This window comes from Protopterus annectens, chromosome 2.part1, assembly GCF_019279795.1.
Source record: "Protopterus annectens isolate FY-2018-M chromosome 2.part1, PAN1.0, whole genome shotgun sequence".
Lineage (NCBI taxonomy): Eukaryota > Metazoa > Chordata > Ceratodontiformes > Protopteridae > Protopterus > Protopterus annectens.
This window is the reverse complement of record NC_056729.1, coordinates 62453087-62473975: the sequence shown is the minus strand read 5'-3', so window position 1 is coordinate 62473975 and position 20889 is coordinate 62453087. Positions and strand designations below refer to the sequence as shown.

At 40.2% G+C, this 20889-nt stretch overlaps 1 protein-coding gene across 1 annotated transcript in view; it reads right to left on the bottom strand.

Moving 5' to 3' along the window:
- Window positions 1-20889, bottom strand: part of LOC122793970 (sodium- and chloride-dependent transporter XTRP3-like) — a 438952-nt gene that overhangs the window by 313989 nt on the left and 104074 nt on the right. The window contains exon 3 of the mRNA XM_044062027.1: window positions 13565-13656. Coding sequence (XP_043917962.1) covers window positions 13565-13656 — 92 coding nt within the window. The remainder of the gene's footprint in view (window positions 1-13564; window positions 13657-20889) is intronic.

Below are 20889 nucleotides of genomic sequence, written 5' to 3'. Positions count from 1 at the left end.
AACCAGTCTCCAGGCACAGATAAGTTGGATAGCCACTGTACTGAACACCTCACAGTTCAACTCAGCACTAAAGAACTTGAGCAAGGACGATGACATCAAAGCATACTTCACTGCTATTGAAAGATATACCACAAAGGAGAATTGAGCTCAACCTGACCGGGCAAAAATCTTCAAATCTCAACTTACAGCAGAACCACTTAAAATATATATGGGCATATAAAGTACTGACTACATGGACTATCAAAACTGAAAACAAAAGACTGCTAAGTAGGGCATATGAATCCTCTGATGCATAGCAATGAAATGTCACAACTGGACATTTAAAGTAAAATGGTAAAAACACAAATGTCTGCTGTAAAGCATGTTAAGCTTATAGTTATGACCAGATGTAAACAGCAAAAGTAAAATTATAGATATTTTAGCTGTTAATAAATTCAAAATGGAAATATTAAATAACTTATATATAGGGGCTTTTCACTGTGACACTGAGTACTGATAAGCTGGTTGCCTAACTGAAAGGTTGCAAGTAATAAAGTACCGTTTAAAACTGAGCAATCTAAACCTGTAGTTAAGTGTGTGAAAATGCATGTAAACACACAAAAGCTGTCAACAACAGAAATAGTTTGCTTTAGCTGCAGGAAAGGGGGGACAAATTGCTAAAATATTTAATTAGTAATAGAAATGCTGTATCTTACAAAACTGTGATTTCTAGTCAACATGTTGGAAAATAAAATGTGCCATAACAAATGTAATTTCTGACCTACATGCTGATAATGAAAATGAACCAATGGCATACCTCTCAATTGTCCAGATTTCCACAGAATATCCCAATCTTTGCCTCATATTTTTGGTCTGTTCCTCATAAAATGTGGTTTTCTGGCAAACCATTGAGGATAGAAGTCACTAAATAATGTCATTCATTTGAGTTTCTGACTTCATATCCTTCAGAAAATGCACATTAACACAAATCCTGTTACTCTAGCAACTTTCGAAGTTTATAAGAGCAATATTTAAAATCTGTCCCTATTTTTGAGCCTTTTTCCCCTCATTATTTTAGGCTTTGCCCAGATTTCTTGTAGTAAGAGGTTGAAGAGAAATGCAATAAAATAACTGCTAGAGTAGTAGAATCAGCATCCTGTCTCTTTGCCACTACTAAGTTAGCCAAATGTATAGTTTTTGTGACTTTGAATTAATTGATGAGGCTAGTAGATTTTGGGAGTGTGGTCACACTTCTTAAATATCATGATGTATGACAACATAAAACTTTTGACAAGAAGAAGGTGGAAGTAATATGTTTTTAGGGAGATAAGAATGCATATCCTATAAAATGTGGAAATTCAGATAATAACAGGTGAAACACGATATCCTGTAGCTTTGGTACCTAACGAAATGCACATCATAAAGGGTCAGGTCTGCAGCCCAACACACTGTTAAGAATACTCAGTCTTGAATATGCCCTAGTAAAAAGGGGGATGCAACAGCAGCCTGACACTCTGCTAAACATATACATTCCCAAGACTTCCACTGGTGTTGGATACATCGTAGAAGCAAATTTGTTCCTCTTTCCCCATTGGAAAAATGATAACATTGGCAAAAACAAAATGCTTTAATTGCATTACTGAAGTACTGCTAGAATATAAACAATACTGTGGGTGGCAAGACTCGGGTAGTTAGATGTCTGGAGCATAAAGGCACTTAAAGATGCCAGAATTGTGTGGTTCAGTGCAAAGTGATGGAGAAATGGATTAACCCTTACTAGAAGATGAAATGGGCCCCGAGCTGACCTTGGCCACAATCATGGGAAAGCTGGAGAAGACAGAATGAAAATTAGATGATTAAGCCCAGCTGGAGACTAGATTATGGCTCACCCAGAAGCCCTAATAGAAGTCCACAGAAACATGACAGAGATAACATGCTGTAGATATGCAAGTGTGTGTGTGTGTGTAAATGCTCTCATATGGTAGACCTGGAGGTCCAAGCACAATGGAAGACTATAAAATTAATAGGTACTTTCAGCAGAATAGAATATCGGGATGGTACTGAATTAATCAAACAACAGTTTTCAATGTGGACAGGTCTGTAGGAGGTGAGCTCGTGTACTGGACATGCTCATTGAGTTTCCTCTCCAATTGTAATTGTGTCTCATAAATACCCAAGACATTTCCTAATAAGATTTTCAAGCTGTATTCCTCAGGAGAAGGTTCTGTTTGTACTCTGGAGATGGGGAAATTCTGAATGTGTGCAGAGCAGTGGGTGTTTATCAAGTAAGATTTCAGCAGGGAGGTGAGAAGGAAAATCAGCTTATTTGTACCTGCACTATAACCATGCCAGTCTAAGTTTTGAAGGCAGTAAAATCATGAGTTGGAGATACAACAAGGTGAGATGAAGAAACTCGCCCAAACACAGAGACTCCAGTGGAAGTTCTTTTAGAAGGGAGGTTGGTCAAAAGAACCTTTTCCACTTTTGAAACAAAGATTGTTGAGCAGAGAAGTTGAGCTTGGTAAGCGTCTCCCAAAGGGGATGGTGTGTTTATATTGGAGGATACAGAATGTAGCATGTAACCATCTGATTTTACCCCTTTCCGTTGTAGTTTTTCATGTGTGAAGAATAACAGAAAAGAAGTGAAGTGTGATCCTCTGGTGGAACATTAAGGCACTTTGATATAAGAGGGGCTCTGTAATATAAGTTGGGGAAAAGATGGGAAAGAATTACAGGAAAATTATTGACATAATTTTTAGTTGTGAAAGATTGAGCTTGTGCATTTTTTGGTCTCAAGAAAACGTAGACCTTGTTAGGAATTTAATAATGCAGTGGTCACCAGCAAGATCACAGTGACCTAAACCTTTGAAATGTCTGAAAGGTAACAATGCGGGTTTTATTTTTAATGAGTAGTTTAAAGAAATGGATTACTGAAAGTATTTGAAGACAGTATTTAATATTGGAAATTAGCCTGATTTTTTTGTAGTTATGACACTGTCTAGGGCAGGGGGCCAAACTATGAATAGTTTTAACTTGGCTTATCACTGTTGGAGAAGTTGCACATGTCCAGGGAAGCAACGAGTACATTGTTTTAGTCATGCCATGGGGAGAGGGGATAGTTTTTTTTGTATAAAGTTTTTGAAGTTAGATGCATGGAGACTATCATAACTGTATTAATGTCAATGGTTGTTTGTTTATTGTTTATTTCTTACAGAATAAAGCAGCAGCTATAGTCTAATGAAGTGAGACAATGGATGTCTGGTGTGGGAGATGCTTATATGTCATATTTAACAAAATGAATGCATAGCATCTTTTAGAGAGGAGAGGTCTTCAAAAAGAGGTGTTTATGGTAATGTTTGCATGGGAAGTTTTACTGGTGTTGGCTTGTATTGCACCAATAATGGGGTTCAGAAATGGGGAGTTTGATCAAGAATGATTCGTGGGTGAGAGTGCCAACCTGGAATGTAAATGGTTTAGGTAACCTGATAAAAAGGAGCAGAAGTTATGACTAGTATTCATAAGTTCTTCCCATAACGGTAATGTTGCAAAGGACACATCTGGGATAGGCAAAGCATGGACAGTTGGTAAAACAAGGTTATTAAGTGGTACATTATGCATCTTATAAATGCATTCATAGGTGATGGGTAGCAATATTGGTTAGGAGTACATTAAGATATGAATGCATACAAAAGGTTGGCACACCTCTTAGGGATATGTATTATTTTAATTATTTACTTTGATGGGATTTTGCTTATAGTACAGTAAACTCTCAGTTAACCGGAACTCAAGCAACTGGCAAAAAAGTATCAAAGATATACAGTACAATTTTCATGCATTGCACTTTCTGTCCCCCCCCCCCCCCACACACACACACACACACACACATAGAAACATACCTTACATTTTTAGAGTTTAGAGTTTTAAAAAGGAAGATAGGAATAAATTCCCTTTTTCCCCAACCTGAGAACAAGTCAAACCAAACAAATAGTGTAGGGTACAGTACTGGTCAGGCGCATTTTTAATAGTAACTCTCAAGCAACCAGAAACCACAGTTATCCGGCATCTACCAATCCCCATGGGTGCTGGTTAACTGAGAGTTTAGTGTAGTGAGTTTTTACATTCTGTTAGAGTCTACATGGAGAGGGCTAAGTGATATTGTATTTGAGTGTTTAAGTAAGGCAGAGGGAACAATGCTTATACTGGGTAATTTTAATTAAATTATTCAGTATCAAAATGTTTGAGAACTCACCTGTCAACTGTCAACTGTCGTTGATTTTCAAGGCCATTCCTGATTTTAAATCAGATTTTAGCACTTTCCTTTTAGTCTCTCCTGACACTGGTGACTTTTGAAGAAAAGTTGGTGATTTTAATTTAAATGATGGCAATAATTACAGTTATAGACTTCTTTTCCTTCAAAATATGTATGTTAATTCACAATTGTCTTATTCTGTCAATGATGATATTTTAAAAGTGCCCCTGATAATTTCTGGATTTGTCCCTGATTTATTAAGAACATTGGCTGGGAGGCTTATGACAATGAGGCTTCTTACAATGGGGAGGCACATTTCCAAGTTAATGGACTTGGTGGGAGGTAGCTTGAAAGCAGACAATTACATTATATGTATTATTCCAAAATCTGTAGAAGGTATGTTTCTAGTGAGATGTTATATTTAGTGTATGCCCTGTAAACTTACAGGACTTCTATAACAGATCTGACAGTGAAAACAAAGAGTATTCATAAACTAAATGTCCAACTAAAAGTCCAATTCTGAGAAATTCAGCATGACCAACAAAATCATACTAGATCAGTGACAAAGTACATAATCATGCATACATCCGCTCAAACAAACCACCAGTTAATTCAACAGATAGTCGAAGAATGCCAGGATTGGACATCTTTTAATATCCAAGGGTAAATGTCAACCACTAGCGATCCACTCTGAATTTGGCAAATATTGTTTGGGTCATAAGTACTGGCGGAAGCAGCAAAAAAGTACACAATCTAATTTTCAAGCACATGTGCAAATATCAGGACTTAACACAAATGCCAGATGCAACAATGTAACAAAATGCTGACAACATAGTAACAGAGCCACAAGCATCCCAAGCAATTGCTTAATGTGCAAACTCTTTGTCACAACTGACCACTTCTAACAGGTTATCCAAACTTAAGAAAGCCAAAATGTGACAATCTGTATACTCGAGTGGTTATAAAACCAAATGCATTTAAATGTCTATAAAGTTCATTCTAGGCATTCATCTGTCCTCCTCTTGGACTACTGGCTGCTGTCACAGATCTTGGAACACCAGAACCTTGGGTGTTACTTACCACGGCACCAGTGGTGCCCTCCCAGCCCAAAGGTTACTACTGATTCTCCTTACCTAAAAAGCTACCAAAAGAGCAAATCCAGAGCTTTTAGGATCTCTTCTAGAAACTATGTATTCACTTTGCTCTGATAACTGCTGCAAGTCCCATTATCTTACATTCATACTCTATCCCCCCCTCTCACATTTGCTTACTCCTGCTTTCTATTTCTTCCTTTAATTCTTTCCTTCTTCAGTTATCATTCTGTTCCATGTATCTTCCTAGCCACCTGTTCCTCCAACCCACACCTATTCTTAGTCTTAGAGCACACAAGCCTGCCACCATTGTTATCTTCCAACTCGTCATGGCTACCTATTCACCCTTTTATTGATGGTCCTCTTTAAAATACCCCTTATACTTGCCACCATCTTTACAGCTGGACTAGCTCTTGACATAACTTTTTTTCTCCCTGCTGTCAACTGATTATCAGGCTTCTCTTTTAATTGTTCCTCCTCTTCCTCACAGTTGAGAGCCAATTATTTGAGCTATCATGCACTCAGCCATTAGGATTTTTTCTTTGTGTGGCCCTAACCCCACCATGGTAGCTGATGTGGACATCTGCATCACTATGGTGGCATTTTCCTGTCTTCCCATGGCATGTCCATGATCACCCTCACACACTACTCCTGAGAGAGGCCATCAAAAACTTGAACTCACTAAAGCTCATGTCCACCAGTGCTAAGGCCATTCTGAATGTGCAGGCTTCTAATTGCAAAGATGCAGTCAGCTGATCAGGACCATCAGACTCCCCACACACACACCCCGGATGATTGGGCCTGTATAACCTGCTAAGTCCCACCTACTCCTACCAGACTCTTCCAGTGCTCAAGCCACTAAACACTTTCAAGTTATCCAAGTCAAAATCAGGACTTTATTACTCTGTGTCAGAGAAATGGGGTCTTAACAATTATCACTGAACTAAACCTCCTAATGCTTTTCTTACATAAGTTCAACAGTAAAGCATTTGAGCACTTTAACAATGAGATATCTTCCTAATGCACAGTTAAATTTAGTTATTCTACCCATTTAGAACAGAATTTATACTCACCTCCACCCTCGTTTGCATTATATCATTGTCAGCTGCACTACCTTCTCCTACTGTAGTATCAGTCTCCCACAGGTTTAGGATCATAGCTTTATACTAAGCTTACATCCACTGTGCCATCAATAAGCATAGCCTCACAAAAATAATGTGCACTAATTTGATCCAATTAATGTGCCACATATCATAGATATAAATTTACAGTTTCCTATCTGGTCATTAGGACTAAATTTAAAGGTACATGGGGATTTACTAAGTTTGACGTTGAATGGCAACCTATTCCATAGACAAGGGATTTACTAGTTTACAAACCCTATTATGGTAAATGGTGTTTTTGATGGTTCAGGTGAGACTGATGCTTCTAGAGCAGGCATTGGATAGGCTATTAGTCTTACAGACATGTAGCATGTAGGAGGTCAAGGAGGGCAAGCTCATTCATAGCCCTAGAGGCCAAGCAAAGGGCTCCTCTCAGGAGTCTACAGGAGACAAGTATAAGAAAAATAAGTTTGGTTTGTCAAAACAGCATATGCTGCCTGGGCCTGGGATTTTCGTGGTCAGGAATATTTGAGTACCATTTTCCTTATTTATTGCTAAGCTTGTCTGTCAGCCTCATGTCAGTTCACTTTTCTGTCAACTAACTCATCATAGAGTCACAGATTCATAGACTGTTACTAGGCTAATGACCCAAGGGGCCTTTCTAAGCCTAGCCAAGTTTTCCTGAAAGAATGAAGATAAAGATATCCTGCATCCAAATAGGACATTTAGGGCCAGGCATTTATAAGCTACCTCGGTCTATATGGAACAAGGGTGCCAGGGCCGGTGTAAATTTCCTATTCCCCATCCACTTGTCTGGTTTGTGCTTAAACTGGGTAATAGACAAATTCAGCTTCACATGGATAGGTAGCTAGTTCCATAGGAGGGGCAGTCTCTGGAACACATATCTGCCTCTCTAGCATGTTCTGTTTAAGTCACAGACAAAATTCAGGTCTCTAGACCTTACATTATGGGTACTTTTTAACTTATGAATATGCAAGAGATTCATAAGTGTGGGGTTTGCGGATACCTTGTAAACCAGGTATAGATCACCTCTCAGCAATCTATAGGAGACTGAGTAGAAAGAAAGGACTTTAATGCACTCTGCATAAGGCAGGTTTGTTACACCTTGTATTCTTTTTGTAAGGAACCTCTGAGGTCACCCTAGTTGCTGCATATGCCTGGTCAGGCATGCACCAAAGGGAGCATTGTACTCTATGATTGGTCTTATAAGGGCAGAATATAGTGAGATAATGACCCTGTTGGACCTAGATGCCATGCCCTTACTTATAAGTTATACAACATAAAAGGATTTCCTCATCACTCTGGCCACATGGCTATCAAAAGTAAGGCTACTATCTACATGCGTACCCAGATCCCTGACCACTGGGTTAACTCTTACGGGTGTATTATCATCATCATCATCATCTTTCAGCTGTTCCCATTAGGGGTCGCCACAACGGATCATCTGTTTCCATTTCTTCCTGTCCTCTGCATCTTGCTCTGTCACACCAACCACCTGCATGTCCTCTCTCACCACATCAATAAACCTTATCTTAGACCTTCCTCTTTTCCTGTTACCTGATAGCTTCATCCTTAGCATCTTTTTCCCAATATACTCAGCATCCCTCCTCAGTACATGTCCAAACCAACGTAATCTTGCCTCTTTGGCTTTGTCTCCAAACCTTCCAACCTGGGCTGACCCTCTAATATACTTATTCCTAATCCTGTCCACCCTCATCACACCCAGTGCAAATCTTAACATCTTTAACTCTGCCACATCCAGCTCTAACTCCTGCCTTTTTATCAATGCCACTGTCTCCAACCCATATAACATAGCTGGTCTCACTACCTTCTTGTAGACCTTCCCTTTCACTCTTACTGGTACTCGTCTGTCACAAATCACTCCTGACACTCTTCTCTACCCACTCCATCCTGCCTGTACTCTCTTCTTCACCTCTCTTCCACACTCACCATTACTTTGAACTATTGATCCCAAGTATTTAAACTCATCCGCCTTCGCCACCTCTACTCCTTGCATCCTCACCATTCCTCTATCCTCCCTGTCATTCACACACATATATTCTGTCTTAGTCCTGCTGACCTTCATTCCTCTTCTCTCCAGAGCATATCTCCATCTCTCCAGGGTCTCCTCCACCTGTTCCCTACTCTCACTACAGATCAAAATGTCATCTGCAAACATAGTCCACGGGGACTCCTGCTTGATCTCGTCTGTCAACCTGTCCATCACCATTGCAAATAAGAAAGGGCTCAGAGCTGATCTTTGATGTAATCCCACCTCCACCTTAAACGCATCCATCACTCCCACCGCAGACCTCACCGCTGTCACACTACCCTCGTACATATCCTGTACCACAGGGGTGCATTATCAATATGGTAATTAGCTGTGATGGTTGATTTCCCAAAGGGTACAATTATGCATTTCTTAACATTGAGTTTAAGACTATGGCTTTGGCACCATTTATTAGTCAGAGATAGACCTTCTTGAAGAATGCTAGTATTTGCAGGGGAGTTGAATATAACTCCCAGCTTGCAATCATCTGCAAACTCAGTCAGCCATAAACCTTCAGCATTTGCTTCCATTTCAGAGAAATAGATGCCAAAAGGAGCGGGCCCAATACCAAGCCCTGCAAGGCTCACTAGTTACTGGCCTCTTGATGGAGGTGGCCTTACCTATTTTGACCTCCTATGAGTGAGCCAGTTGGCTATCCAGTGGGTGATAAAAGGGTTTATGCCTAAATTAGTGAGCTTGTCTATAATGCCTGAGTGGGGTATTGTATTAAAAGACTTAGCCAGGCCGAGGTAAGCTGTGTGCACAGTCTTACCTTCATCCAATGCTTTGGTGACTCTCTTAAAAAAATCCACCAGACTTAATAGGCATTACTTTCCTTTACCAATGCCAAATTGCGATGAGTCCAGCATTTGCAGGTTACCTATGTCCTCATTTATCATGTCCATGATGATACTTTCCATGGCCTTGCATATGAGGCTGGTAAGATTTATGGGCCAGTAGATGGACCTGCTTTGTGCAGGGGTATGGTTGTAACCATCTTCCATTCCTTGGGCACAAAACCTGACTGAAGGCTCCAGTTGAAAAGTTTTTCAAGTCGAACAGACCAGAGAGGTCATGTTTTATGCTATTTATTAAGCATTCCAGGATGTTATCAGGGTCCATCAATGCAGTGTTTTTGGCTTTGGAAAGTGCATTAATGACCTGTTCTCTAGTAATGGTTGGGGGTAATTGTGTTATGTGGTATTTTGTTTGGGCTACCGGGTGGAGAAATCTGAGCTGAACCTGTCAGCCAAAAGGTTGGCAATGGCCTCTGGTTTAGTGTGGGGGATGCCATTTACAATAAGTATTGCACATTGCTGTGTATTTCCTCTGAGGTTATGGACATAGCCGTAGAAAGCTTTGTGGCTGTCCATTGCCTGAGAAATTATTTTTTCTTCAAATTTAGCCTTTGAAGTATTAATTAACTCTCTTAGCTGCCTGTTTAGATTGGTCAGGGGGCTTTTACTATGTATGGCTTTGTTTCTCCTATGCTTGGCCAACATTGTTTTTCTTTTGTTGTGTAACCGATTGATAGTGTGATTCCACCAGGGTGGCTAGTCTTTTGAGTTTGTCTTCTTCTTAATATGAGTGGGCACAGCTCAGTTTATACAGCTATCAATGTGGCTGTACAGAGATTTTGTAAATAGTTCAGTGTATTCTATGGTGTTTACTGAGTTTGGGGGTGCTTGAAATTTAGCCAAGGTGTTGCTTAGTTGAGAGAGGTTAGCCTTGGAATAGTTCCTAAAGGTTTTTATTTTTGCTGGATCTCTGGATTTAATTTTTATTTCAAGTAATACTGCTTTATGGACAGATCTGATGAGTGAAGATATTACATTGGCTGAGGAACACTGGCCCACCATGTTCGTGAGTACAGGATCAAGGATGTTTGTACCCCTTGTAAGAGAATGGGCCAACTATTCCAGGATGCTGATATTAAAGTTTAAGAATCACTGGGCTTATGCATTAGAAGTGGTGTAGGATTTCTAGTCTATAGAGGGGTAGTTGAGATCCTTCATGAGTATCATATTGGGGTAAACAGTGAGAGACTCTAGTACATTGAGACAGGTAGTATGGGTTTCCTGAGACATGGAGGGGGACCTATATGCTGCAAGGATATGGTACAGCACCCTGTTTATGGTGATGTGCACATGTATGAGTTTCAGTGGGTCATACACTTTAACTAGCCTGGATGTGAGATTAGTCTTAATATAGACTGACACCTCCTCCACCTTTAGGTCCCTCCTGTGCAGTAGCTGGTCTAAAGATGTAAAAGGCATTATGACATTGCTTTGCTAGGTTACTCTCAGCGACTTTAAACCACATCTCCATTACTACACAGATGTCTACACTCTCCAAGGAGAGGAAGGCTTGCAGGGAGGGGAGTTTCTTGTTAAGACTTCTAGGATTGAGCAGTACCACCTTCAGATATTCCTTCATAGGCTCAGTTAAGTCAGTATGTTTATCAGTTTGGTTTATCAGTTTGGCATTGCCTAAAAAAGGCACTAAGGGGGTTAAAAAGGTCTCTGCCAATATCCGAAAGCCTAGAGGGGATAAGTGCAGACCATCCCTGACAAAACAGTGTGGTCAACCATGTCCTCCCAGGCTGTCAAATATTGTACCCCCCCCCCTCAGAATGACACCAGAAGCTAAGCCAATCAGATCAAGAAAGTGCCCATAAACGTCTCACTTTTGTTCTTTATGATCTTCTTATATATGTTCCGATACATGTGCCCAATCCCTGCCCTTCCATGCATTCTAATATCTTAGCACACCTGTTAAACCTGCTAACACTTCTCTAATGTACATTTAGCAATCAGGCATTTGAGCAATTCAACTAATGAAACTTGATAATACAAAGTTTTGACCAGTCTTTGCAACACCTTCACCTCAGCTGTCTTTTTCACATTCTGTTCCCTTTTCTTTCTGCTTCTGTCTTCAAACTCTCTGTCCAAATGTGCCAGCAGAAGAACAATAGATTAAATATTATCAGCATATCTGGGGAAAATCTCACCCCTTTCCATTATATGGTATTTTTGCTGTTGGAATAGTAATCCATTTTTCTCTCATTCTAACTCTGTAGCCAGTTCTCTCTTCAGCCGCTTTGGCAAATTTCTTCATTTTTATTTCTCTCGTTCAGCACCTCTACTTCTTTTTGCAACTTTCTCTCATTCTCATAGTGCATCTATCCATCTTACACATTGTTTAGGAAGTTCATTCCTACCCACACTTTATTTTCTTTACTTTTCTCCATGCTAGACTTCACTGGGGACCTACCCCTGCTCCATGTTGCCCACTGCTCTGTAATGCTCTTTTTTACCATATGCTGTCTGCCTTTTGCCTGCTGACCATCAAGCCCCACTCCCCAATCAGACTTGAGTCCATTTATTTCTCTGCACTGAGTATAATCAGCAGGGAGGCAAGAGACATCCAGAGGGATTGTCATCCAGGCAGCCAGCGGTGTTAACTGATGTGGGCTGATACTATTCCCATCCCAGAACCATAAGTGTTCTGTAGCCCCTGCCCCTCAGTGGACTACTTGGATTAGTGACACAAGCAAACCACATAGAAAGTCAGTTGTAACCAGCAGTTCTCTTTCTCAGTCCTCACTCCCACCACTTCTTGCAGCCCATCAGGATTAAGCCAGAAGCCCTCATCAGCTTTAATGACTGAGGCATTTCAATTTATAGGCTAATATATCTTGAAGTGACTGACATGAGCACCTGCATCATCACAAGGGACTCCTGTACTCACATAATTTCATGCATGCTCCCATAGATACAGAGGATAAGCTACTGTCACTGACTTAAAAGTGCCAAGCCCATATCCCTGGATCCTATCTGATTTCACCACCTGCAATCTTCCACTTAAAAGTGACAAACAGCTAACCACAAAGGGTGACAAAGCATCAGTCTCTCAATTAATAGCCTCCCCCATCTGACTGCTTCAGTGCCAGGACTGCTACTCAAACTCAGGTCATTGGATCACAGTCAGAGGTTTATCTCTCTCTATGTCACAAAGCTGGGGAACTGCTTTGTAATGTTCTTTCCTTATTTGATGAGAGTCTCCCTCTGTTCAGAGCCTTTCAACTGAACTATTAGTCAGCTGGTCAATAGCTGACTAAGTTTTATATGGTCAAATTTCATTTTTTTCAATATTTATATTTTATTTTTATTTATTTAACATTTGTGTACCGGGAATGTCCGACTAGGTTCCACAGAGCCTGTTTTCAGCGGAGGCCCGGGGAGAAATGCTCCAGATGCATGTCTTTGGAATGTGGGAGGAAACCGGAGTACCCGGAGGAAACCCACGCGAACACAGGGAGAACATGCAAACTCCACACAGAAGGCACCCCAACCAAGAATCGAACCGGAGAACCTCTTGCTGTGAGGTGACAACGTTAACCGCTGCACCACTGTGCAACTGTGTAACTTATAATTCTGACTACTAGTACTTTTTTAGTTTATATGTATGTTTAGACATCTCTTGATTCAAATATTGTACATCAGTATCTTTCCAGAATGGGTAGCAACTTTCTTATCACACTCCATCTGCTTTTGGCTCCAGAAATCGCAACTGTAAATGTTTAATCATCCGATGCAGACTCTCCTCTCACTCCCAGACTTAAAACTCCACTCCTGCTCTTTAATCTTAAAACTCCTTTCCTGCTCTCTAAACCTAACTCCCCTTCCAGATCAAAGCCCTAAATCTAACCCCCACCCAAGCCCCACTCTCTTTCCACAGCTGCCGCACTTACCTCATGCAAACATGAATAATGTGCTTGGTTAAGATTTGGCAGCTGTTTGCCCAACTGATATTCAAGTTTGAGCACAAGCAGCAGATTACATAAGCTACAAAACATTTATGTCCCTGGCTTCAAGTTAGTGATCCGCGAGTGCTTGAGACATGAACACTTGTAGCAGAACTGGAATAATACAATTTGACATACTCAGTAGGCAAATTCGTCAATATGAGGGACTAAAGTGATGATTAAAAGCAAACATTTGTTATATAGCAAGCTAAAGATTGCCGTATAGAAAATAGATGCTGAAATTGGTAAAATGTTGCCACCCACCTGAAATGAATGGAAAAAGTACCAAAAGCTCCATGCTATCACCACATTGTAGTAAACAATGATAAGAAAAGAGACCACAACACTTGCAATTCCTAAAAAAAAAAAATACAAAGTTTACCACTTGTTGTATTCATGAAGAAAGAATATATGTTGTCACATTTATTTTGCTATCATTCATTTCATCAGAGACAGGACAAAACACATAGTGTGGGACAACAGTCCTGATACTAAGTACTCTGATCCACTGTGCAGAGTTAAATATTTGCTTCTTTATCTTCAGGTCAGCTTCATGTAGTCTGTCTAAATACAGTCTAGCAGTTACATTATAGAGCACTGTAGAGAACTGGGTTCCAAGGCATTAAACTCCCACCAGTTCATACTCACAAATTATCAATTTTAGTAAAAGTGGTAAAGGTGCTTTTCAGTGGAGATGTCTATGAGGATTTGGCTGTATATTTGGGGTTTTGTTAAACTGAGAAGATAGACGTGGTGTTATATGACAAATGTGGAAGAAACATTAATCTATGTACCATATTCAATGAATGAATGAATGAATGAATATCTCTTTGCAATGTACTTCTGTCCCTTTCAAAAAAAAAGTCAAAATAATATTTATCTTCTCTGATGTGATGGCATCTATTTTTTTCTACTAAGCTATGCTCCAGGAGGCTGTCTTAGTTTCCGTTTTGTTCAGCATATATTTCTCTATTTTGAGTTGAAGCATACAGGGTTACTGGCTAATCAAATTTGCAGGGGGTTGCTAATATGTGCAGTCGTCAACTTCACCCCATGATTCCCAATTTCTGCAGTATTGGCCTCGATCAAGCCAGCACCTTGTGTTCCAGTCATGGACTCACACTAAATGTCAAAACTGCAGCATTGTTCCATTCACCAAAACTTTACTCCTACTCCATGCATTATATCTTGAGCACCCTCTCAAAACAGACTCTGTCATTAGATCCTTGGGTTGCTACACTGACAATGATCTCTATTTTAAGCACCATGTCTCCGTTGTGGTCAGGAGGCTCTTCAGCTTTACACAGCTTATCTATCAAAATGTCCAGTCTAAGTCAACTCATCCCACTGTAGTCCTCATTCATTACAGTTGTCGTTGATTATAATGAAAAGATGATCTGTACTTAGTGATTTGCACTATAAAAGACACTGCATTTTATTTCCTACACGTTCAAGAAACAACCCTGCATTTTGTTATGTCCTACTCCTTCAAAAAGCAAACAGCAAAGCAAACACCAAAGTAAGTCTTAATCTCTGTTGTAATATTAAAAACACCTGTTTGTATAACAGATTGCTCACCTGATGTTTTCTTTGGAATAGACTCCCTATCCAAATCAAACGTCTCTGACTAGTTTAATAACCAGCCACACATATTTGATGGGTACATGCATTTTCTTGCTTTGAGTTGATGCAAATGATCTTATATTCAGAAGTAACTAGACTACTCTCACCACTACAAGGGTGATGTGGCTAAGCTTCTTGATAGCCTTTCACATATAAACTTAGTGTAAACATGTGAACTAAGCAGTATGCATAAAAAAGCACAGCTTTTATGGTTCAGTCTGATAGAATGAAACAGTATAAACAAGATTAAAGAATAAACAATAAATAACTGCTAAATGTAAAAAAAAATGAATCAATGTATAAGGTTAAAACAACATCTAAACAGACAGTTCTTTTTAGACCTCCTGAAGGAGGTCACATGCCCTGATCAGAGAAAGTAGTTGATTCCAGAAGACTGGATCAAGAGAAACAAAACATTGTCTATCAGATGTCTCAAGGTTATTCTTTGGAATAAGCAGCAGCCTCTCGCTGACAAACCCCTCTTTCTTTGCAGCAAGGTAAACAGATTTTGACCCGAGCTAAGCCAGATTTATCAAAAGAATCACCAACAAGTTTGGCAAACAGGAGTGGATGATACATGGTGTGAAAGGCTTTAGAATTGTCACTCCAAAAGACATATATTTAAATACTTCATTAATCGGCTACTTTGAAAGTCACACTGGGCCTAGCCTGCTAGCAAAGAAAGTGAAAAACGTACATGGCTCAAGTCATAACTACGCCACAAGTGACATGAGTTTAACTAGCAGTTCAGGTGCCTGTAGGATCAAAGAGCATCAGGTGGTAGCCTATGAGCCTCATATAGCTCTAGGGCATAATCATCATCCGTCATGGTGTCCAGGAGCCCATTAAATTGATGTCAGGTATCCAAGACTCAGGTAGTTGAGTAAATGCTACCTACAAATAAGGCATTTTGATGCTGGATGTTGGTACTACAGATGTCCATGTCACATTTGCCCGCACCAAAAATAACAGGGAATTCAATGTACGTACATAAGAGAAATATACAGTCTTTGGGACCTCCTACTGGCAAATTACAAACAGTCCGGCACTGGACACATGGGCATGAATGTTTGTAATGGGAAATATTTTCATGAAAGTAAAACGGAAACTCAAGGATCTTCCTGGGTACTACCTTTTTCACTGTAACACTCTGCTTTTTTTTTTGTTTGTTTCTGCAACTCCTGAAACACTTAGATGAGGCAGATAAGCACCAGGGAGAACTTGTGTTGCATAACAGACATCAGACTGTGCAGTGTGCAGAGTATAGCTGACAGCCATTAACAGGAGATTATTCAAAGCTTCAAGCACAGACCTCTGTGTTAATTATACCTGCTCATAGGGTTGCCACCTTTTGTTGTGGCTAAAACTGGAGTAAGGCCATGCCCCTGCATCACCCGTAACTCTGCCCATTTCCAACCCCTCTCCTGCCCATGCCCTGCCCATTTTGTGATGTCACTATCACAGCAGTTGGCGGGGAGCGCCCACTTTTTCCATTCCTGATGCTTGCTTTCAGACGATTTACTATACTTTTCTGTAAAAAAGCATAGTAACTCAGCCGATGTAACAAACTCTGGTAGTCTTTTTCCATTTTGAAACAGAGTACCAGAGTTTGTACAGTGTTTTCCAGACTACCGGAGAATCAATTTGATTTCTGGATAGTCTGGAAAAAAAACAGATAGGTGGCATGTTGACACTTCCAGAAACAGTTTACACTCACTCGTCCCTTTTAAAGCTTGCTCGAATAAAACAAAATTCCAATAAAAATTAAGTTGGAAATGGCTCTGCTGCTCTTATCTGGGTGAAATGAAAGAATAATCTATTTTTCACAGCACTTGCCCTCCGAAAAGTAAACGTCTTTATTTGTATCTTAAATTACTGATGGATCTAACAGTAATTTTCTCCCCAATAAACTCTCTGTTCATGATCCATGTTGATTTAAATAAGATCTTACATATTCTCACGTTAAGTTATTACTGTAGGCATCTCACCCCACTTCTCGGTGTAGAGTAACCAAGTCAAAACATGGGTGATTACAGCTACTGCCATATACAGACTAAATTACATCTGACATCACAAGAAGTAAAGTAAGAAAAAGTACTATATTGGCATTGAGGTAGCCACAGAAGAGCTTGTTAGCTAAAAGCAGTAGAATGTAAACACACCCATCATTAAGTTCTGAAAATTATTTAAAGGCACAAACATTTAAAATCTTGTTCTTTAAAAGTTTTTTTAGGACTTAAAGCTGTGTGTGTGTGTGTGTGTGTGTGTGTGTGTGTGTGTGTGTGTGTGTGTGTGTGTGTGTGTGTGTGTGTGTGTGTGTGTGTGTGTGTTTTGAATGACATTTAATGCAGAAGGTATGGATCTTATAAAGTCCTGCACATTATATGTTTAGAATTCATTGATTGGTGCATTTTGCACAAACTAGCTTGTTCTGTGAAAATCTGCATAGTAATGGATGAAAGAGCTAAACCATTTTGGCTCAATTTTTTTCTATTTCATGGTGTGTCTATAGTATTGCTTTTTTCACTTAACTGACGTGTGTATAAGTGTGTGTGTGAGATCGGGAGACTGAGTGCGATGTGTGAATGAATGCAGGTATAAATGAGGAAGTAACTGTGTGGTGTGTGTGTGTGTGTGTGTGTGTGTGTGTGTGTGTGTGTGTGTGTGTGTGTGTGTGTGTGTGTGTGTGTGAGAGAGAGATCAGGAGAGAGTGAGCACGACTGTGTGAGTGAATGCTGGTTGCTTGAGTTCCAGTTAAGCAAGAGTGTAATGTCATTATTCCTGGACATTTCACAGTTTTTTGAATTACTTCCTGGAAACGGGAGATGCTATAAAAATCCGGGGAACTCCCGGGCAATCCGGGAGAGGTGGCAACCCTACCTGCTCATGAGGTATAAATATCTGCTCCATCTATCCATCCACAATCTCTTTTTCCTATTTTTGCACATGGGGTCAGAGTGTGACTTCAACAGTGACAATCATTCTAGAGCCAGGGTTTACACCGCCAGGTGACTAGCCCTGTAGATTTAAATTTGTTATATTTATAAACAGAGGAGTCTCCATGTTACTTCTTCCATCTTTCAGCAAAAAGCTTTTTCCTTCTCAAGTTTCTTTTCTCTTAAACAGTAAGCACTTGTTTAGGAGAAAATGAAGGATTACCTAAAGTAGAAGGAGAAGTTGTTACAGAAGTCAACTCTTTATGCTCTAAGAAAGGTTGGAAATTTCCAGGTCTTCTGATGACAGTGCTGTTATTAAACTTAGCACATTTTCAGATGTGTAGTAATTGAGACCCTCCCCCAGAAAATCAGAATGGGACATCTTATGTTAATGTTACATATACTGACAGTTTTAGGAAGGGATGTAATTCACTAATAATTCACTCATAATAATAATTGTACATAATTACAATAATAATTGTAATTCACTCATAAAATCATCCAAGGCTAACTTCGAAAGAAAAATAGCCAAGGATTCAAAAGATAACCATAAAGCCTTCTTTAGCTATGTCAAGAATCTAAGTGTCAACTCGCAGATATGCATTGAGCTAGTGCAAAATAGCAGAAAATATATTGAACCTACTGATATTGCCAACATCCTGGCAGATAGATTCAGTGCAAACTTCACCCCCCTCTCACCCCCAAAAGGGCCCACAACAATACCAAAAAAGTGTAGTGTCCTGGAAATCACAGATGCGCAGGTGAAAACAGCCCTTTCAAAAGCCAAAAGCACAGCGTCAATGGGGCCAGATAGTGTCCCAGGCTGTGTCTTGCACGAACTACAGAACAAACTAACCCCCCACCTAAACACACTGTTCAACCTCAGCCTCTCCACAGGCTATGTGCCCATAGAATGGTGCACAGCAACAGTTATTCTGCTCCACAAAGTGGGGGCCACAACTGACCCTGGTAACTATTGCCCCATAAGCCTGACTGGCCTGGTCTGCAAGGCTATGGAGCGCAGCATCATGGAACTCATTAAAAAAGACATTGGGAACCTCCAAACACTTGACCCAACCCAGTTCGGCTTTGTTAAGGGCAGACCATGCCTACTAAACCTGGTTGACTTCTTTGAGACAGTCACCAAGGCCAAAGATGAGGGGAAGGTGGTTCACACAGCCCACCTTGACCTCGCCAAGGCTTTTGACACCATTCCCCACTCAGGAATTATAGTAAAACTCACCAGCCTGAACATAAATCCCTACGTCATGAGATGGGTTGCCAACTGGCTTACAGACAGAACTCACACAGTAAGAATAGCAGGCTCCAGGTCCAACTCTAAACCAGTCACAAGTGGTGTCCCACAAGGCTCGGTCCTGGGACCCCTACTGTTCAGCATATACTTCTCAGAAGTACAGGCAAACACAGGAGGACTATGGCTAACCAAGTTCACCAATGACTGCAAAGTGGGAGCCATAATTTACTCTCTGGCTGACATGGACATTCTCCAAAAGGGCCTTACTGAGAAGAACACCTGGTGTCAAAGTCATGGTCTCAAGCTAAATGCCAAAAAATGCATAGTCATCCTGTTTGGGAAAAACAAAACACCCATGAATTACCACATAGGTGGCAGTCCCCTTAATACAGAAGAGGTAATAAGAGATCTGGGGACCCAGGTAGATAGTAATCTCTCCTTTGATAATCATATTGCCAAAGTAGCTAGGAAATCCTTCTATGTAGCCCATCTAATTACTAAAGGGTTTGCATCTAGAAATAAAGAGGTTATAGTGCCCCTCTACTTGTCACTCATCAGACCCATCATAGATTACAATGCCCCATTTGGGATGTACCTCACAAGACACGTCCAACAGCTGGAAAGACCACAAAAGTACCTCACCAAGAGGATTACTGGCCTCAAACATATGTCCTATGCAGCCCGACTGGAAAAACTCCGGCTGTACTCAGTGGCATATCGCTTACTCAGAGGTGATCTCTGCCTGACTTACAAAGCCATGTCCAACTCATAAGTGATGGACATGCTCCACCTAAAGAAATCCAAGTCACTACGAGCCACTCGCTCTAGTGAGCTAAACCTCACCACAACAATAAATAGAACATGCTGGAGGGATAGATTCCTGTCACAGAGACTCCCCATGTTTTGGAACAAAATTCCTAACTACATTAGGCAGAGCCCCTCACTACCACTCTTCAACAGCCACCTTGACGAATGGATGGGTAACAGAAAATACACCCCTGGGATCACTTCATTGGCTCTTCTTGACAGAGGCTCAGTTAATTAATCAATGGGGTGGAGAAAGCTGGCACACTCTGGCTAGGCTTATAAATGCCCTCGGGCAGATAGCCTAGTACCTACCTATGAACCTATAATAAAATGAACAGGGCTTAGATATATTTAAATTTCTAAATACAAAAAAAAAATAAGCATAGAATACCCATCACTACCAAGAGATATATGCTTGATTGTCCCTATCAGAATGATTAAAGTTCATTATTTGAAGATGTACATAGTTTTGTGTAGTTGATTTAAGTTAATAGGCAATGGGGGTGTTTTGGTGGTATGTTTTTTTTTTTTGAGCATTTTCATTAAAACAAGAAGTCTTGTAAAATGTAGCATAGGTTCAACTGGAGATAACAAGAAACAACTGTACAAAGGATCAACCTGCCAAACATTAGTGGGTGCATGCAACACAAAAGCTAGAAGAAGACATTTTAAAAAGCTGTAATATACAATAGGTGGGAACAGTAACTTATTATAATGGCTACACTAAACATTATTTTGGAACATGAATTGCCTCACAGGTAGATACAAAAAGGTTAAGAGTACTGATTTATATTAAGAAATGCAGAGTACAAATAGTGATACCACAGAAGGCACATTTGGAAAGAAGTGAGTATGTGAATTTGATAAAGAAAGGATTTCAGGATGGATATTCAGCAGAATACAAGGGACAAAGAAAAATGGGAATACTTATGCTAATTGTTAGAGGAGCTCCAATAGTTATAGAAGAG